The 4,467-nt window shown below is 47.6% G+C and overlaps 1 protein-coding gene across 1 annotated transcript; it reads right to left on the reverse strand.

The window, feature by feature from the left end:
* Nucleotides 1–1,334: 1,334 nt before the first annotated feature.
* LOC123065282 (membrane protein PM19L) lies at nt 1,335–2,479 on the reverse strand. Its single transcript, XM_044488618.1, has 4 exons — nt 2,212–2,479; nt 1,896–2,115; nt 1,751–1,796; nt 1,335–1,661 (listed from the first exon to the last, which is right to left on the reverse strand). The coding sequence occupies exons 1-4, from the start codon at nt 2,333–2,335 to the stop codon at nt 1,539–1,541; spliced, it is 513 nt and encodes a 170-aa protein (XP_044344553.1). The 5' UTR covers nt 2,336–2,479; the 3' UTR covers nt 1,335–1,538.
* Between the last annotated feature and the right edge of the window lie 1,988 nt (nt 2,480–4,467).

Below are 4,467 nucleotides of genomic sequence, written 5' to 3' on the forward strand. Positions count from 1 at the left end.
GCTTCGAAATTATGGACTGTTTGTGATGTTGTGCGCATCACAAACGTTTGGTCATAGAAGAGCGCGTGCGATAGGTACTTCTTGAATTAATTGTGTGAGATGTACATATTAACGGAAACGTATTCCTTGGATGGACTGTGTGGAATGTATATACGAACGGAAACGTTTAGCGGGGACTGACTGTGCGGGATGTACTTACGACCGAAAACGATTTCGCATGTATAATTATATTTTTTTAACACTATTGTACGTATAACCGTATTTGAGCGCTCGCCGGTCGCACACTACCTCATTTTGCCGAGCGTCTGTGCCAGGAGGGCATATCCCCGACGGTTTCTGAGTTGGGTGGGAAGGACCCCCCTATCACAGTCACTCACTTGGCGACGGTTCCGAACACCGTCGCGGAAAGGGATTGAAAACCGTTTGTATAGCACCGACGCGCACCAGTGATGGTTGGTGTATCTGTTATTTTTTGGACCATATGGAAATTGGAAAATAGTACCATTTTTTTATAATAACAAGGTGGTTGATCCTTTTGTGTCAATCTAATTATTAAGTGGCTACATGATTGGAATATTTTGCAGATAAACCTAGAAAGACAAGGAACAATGAAGTGACGCATAAGAATGGTTGAGTTATTTGTCAATGAAGTCTTTAAGGCAACACATGGACGGAGATTCGGGACTAACAGAATCTTGGTTGGATGATTTGCAGAGAGAGAAAATCCTTTACTCCTTAGCCAGGCTGATGTTGAAGAATGCATTTGCTGTCATGCTTTTCTTTTGGCCTCATTTGCAGTTTATATAATAATTTGGAATTTGTTTGAAATCTACTCCCTCCGTCCGGAAGTACTTATTGGAGAAATGCATAAAAATGAATGTATCTAGAACTAAAATACATCTAAATATATCAATTCATCCGACAAGTATTTTCGGACGGAGGGAATGTGTTCTAATCTATTTCCTGGAGATTTGGCTTGTAGACTCCGAGAAAGGTGGATTTGGAGTCTGTTGGTTTGTGGGGTATCGGTAGTTTGTCGATTTATCCCTTTGTAATCTTTGGGGGTCGATGGCTGTTTCTCATCTTGCTCCTTTAGGATGGCTTACTTCACAAGGACTGATTTGTAATTTATGTGTTTTTCAGGGTTGCCTTGTATTGCTTTTTGCTTGTTAATAGATCTGAGGTTATATTCGAAAAAAGATCATTCGTCTTTTTTTTTTAGTTATTTTCTGCTAGTTCCGGTAGCTGTAACAACATTGTGATTTCTCTTAATAGAAATCGGAGTAGTAGCTCTGTTTATAAATAAAAGAACACGTATGTACTGTGATGACGATTGTTGCACGTCCTAAGAAATCAGATTTTCCAGATGCTTGAATTCATCAATCAATAAATCCAAAGGCCAGAGGAATGCACAATATATTACAACGCCAAACTCAAAGAATCATCACATCAAGCGAAAAGCACAACAACAACACGCAAACTTTCTCCAGCGGCTCTGCTCCTTCTCACGCGTCCGTAATCCGTATCCTCGGACCCGCTCAGCGGCCCAAGGCGTTGTGCTGCCGTTCGACGTGGACGGGTCCGTGACCGCCCGCCTTGATCGCGAGGATGTAGACGAGCTGCGTCAGTGACAGGGCGATCGTGAAGGCCTCCATGGTCCCCTGCCAACCCAGAGCGTTGATCAGTTCACAAACCCCCCATATGTACCTGACGAAGCACAGGGCGAGGACAAAAGCGGGAGGAATCTTACCAGCTTCGCGTTTCTTCGGTCGAAACTGATCTCCTGGCAAGCCAGCCTGCAGCAATTTTATCCATGATATATAAGGTTCTGTCAGACCTACCGAGTTGATTTGGTAGAGATGAGATGGCGTAACTTGAGAAACGCGCGTGCTTACCCCATGGCCAAGACGGTGAGGGCCCAGGCGAGCAGACCGAGCGACGCCGCGGGCTGCAGGCTGCTGTAGTTCCAGAAGCGGACGTGGGTGAAGCCGACGATGCAGGAGGCCGCCCCGACGACGCCGGCGAGCAGCGCGAACACCACGAAGAAGCCGGTGGCCCAGTTCCCGATGGGGAAGAATATCGGGTGGAAATGCGCCGGGAGACGCAGCTCGCGGCCTGCAGGCAATCACAAATCAACAACCGGGCAGGCTCTAGCTCTGTTACTATGGCTTTGAGGTTTCGGGCGAGCAGCAGAGCAGAGCAGAGCAGTACCTATGATGAAGCCGCGGTCGATGGCCAAGTTGACCGCCCACCCGCCGATGATGGCGAGGATGAGGTACATGCACAAGTTGAGCATCAGCAGGAAGAGGGCCACGGGCTTCAAGTTGTCGGCCATTTTCGCCCGACGTACGTACTGCACTTCCGCAGAATACCGCCACTCGGTTATTTACACGAGCTCTCTGTCGCTGATGGTCTGACGATTGAGGCAGTAAAATACTGGAATGGAATGCCTGACGACGCGCGCTTTCAGAAACTGGACGGCTTTGCGGTTTATTTATATACATGAATGAGTGCGTGAGGCGCGGGGCAGTGCATGCAGCTCGGATTTGTTCGTTGCTTGCCGACCTCGCCGGAGCCCGGAGGGAGACAACTCCGGGTGGCTGTAAAGACTGGGACTTGCGGACAAAGGAAAGGAGCCGAGCGACCAAGGATTTCGTGCTGCTGTCGTTGGTGCCTCTCCCTACGGTTAGGTATGTGTACAACTTACGCATACGTGCCCATCGGCTCTTTATCTTTATATATTATAATTATAATATGTGTGTAGTTCGTCGATGCCAATGTAACTTTTCTTGTTTTTATTGACGAATTATATAACTTTCTAGTGATTTGCTTCCTTCGCACGGAGCAATTAACTACTACTAGAAGCAAACCTGATATGTCGATGCACACTAATGATGGAGCAGCGGAGGTTTATTTGATTTTTGGCGACATGAAAGATTAGCGGATCACTGTTTTCTTAGATTTTGTAGTAACCACTGCTTAGTTTTGCTTGAAAAGGAAAAAGAAGATCAGTACATAATTAGTCTGCCAGAAGCAAATGTTCAGAGCTCTGTAAAAGCTCTGCTTTGTAGTGATCTTCGGGGAGTCTTCTCTCTCCTTCTTTAATCTTTAATAAATAATACACGCACCCGTGCATATTCGAGAAAACTCTCCTTTTAACTTAAAGGTTTTACGACGTTCTTTCTCCCCCTTTGACGAGAAAAATCAACTTCAGGAAAGCAGTTGAGCATGAATTCCTGTATACTAAACCCATTTAGGAAAACGTTTGCAAATGTAAGGGCATCTCTAATGGACCCTTAAAGGATTCACAATTGTCCGCGCCACTTGTTTCGGACGTGTTTTGCCATTCAATGCGGGCCTGCATCAGTTCAGACGCACTTTTTTTCACAAACTCGAGGCAAATTGTTGGGGGAGCTTTGCGGGCGCCGTATCGCTGGCACGCCTGCGTTTGACTAATTTGGGCAAGTCCAACACGACGTTGAAATGGGTCTGAAACGATCTCGGCCTAGCCGTCGGGCGGACGCTCAACCGCTCCATCACCACCGCGGAGACAGCCGCTAGGCGCCGGCGCCGCCTTGATGATGAGTTTGCCAAAATCGGCGAGGAGTGGTTGCTTAGAGACTCCTCGCCGGCAGGGACAAGCATGTCGTCAAAGCACCGCGGGCGCCGTCTGCATTGGCTGCGGCGGTCCTCCGCACCGTGCAGGAGGAGGCGGAGCGGCTCCTCCGTTAGCGGCAGGCGCAGCTGGACAAGACTGTCAGGGACGATGACGACTACGGCATGGACGGCGGTGCGACAAGCAAGACGGCCACGCATACGAGGTGATCATCCGGTATAGGGTCTATATGTCCTTTTATTGTAGTTTTTAGCTAAACAGTCGAAATATTGACCTCTTTATGTAATTATGTCAGAACATTAATGAAATCCGCCCGGTTTTTCTAAACTTGATTTGAACTGTATCGGATAGTGTTAGATGGTCGGTTTTCACACCGGTGTTGGTGCATTGGTCCTCATTATCCGCGGACGATGCGATGTCCGGTTTGCAGGCCAGGCTTGAAGACGGGAATCATTTGCAACTTGTGCAGATTCACACGTACGCTCTGTCTCGCTGTGACGTGTGTTGACCCACTAGGCGGGTAAGGTCTCCGTCTCCCTAGCTAGCGATCGTAGCATGTGCCACAGTATGCGAGGAAACTCTTTCACCGCGACTAATCATGTGCGCGTGTTAATGACTTGAGCCGAACTTGTACATCTTGCAACTCCATTGTATACAGCCGTAGTTTGCAGCGCAAGTTTAAGCACCTGCATTCCTCCGCAGCGAATCTTATGCGTAAGTACGTACGATAGTGTGATGTTTCCGAAAGAAACAAGCCCGGATGAAATTAGCCTGAATTAATCACGAATGGCGATCGTACTACGTGTGTTCTGCATCATTCTTCACAGATTTTAACTGCGTCATTATTTACG

This window comes from Triticum aestivum, chromosome 3B (genome assembly GCF_018294505.1).
Source record: "Triticum aestivum cultivar Chinese Spring chromosome 3B, IWGSC CS RefSeq v2.1, whole genome shotgun sequence".
NCBI lineage: Eukaryota > Viridiplantae > Streptophyta > Magnoliopsida > Poales > Poaceae > Triticum > Triticum aestivum.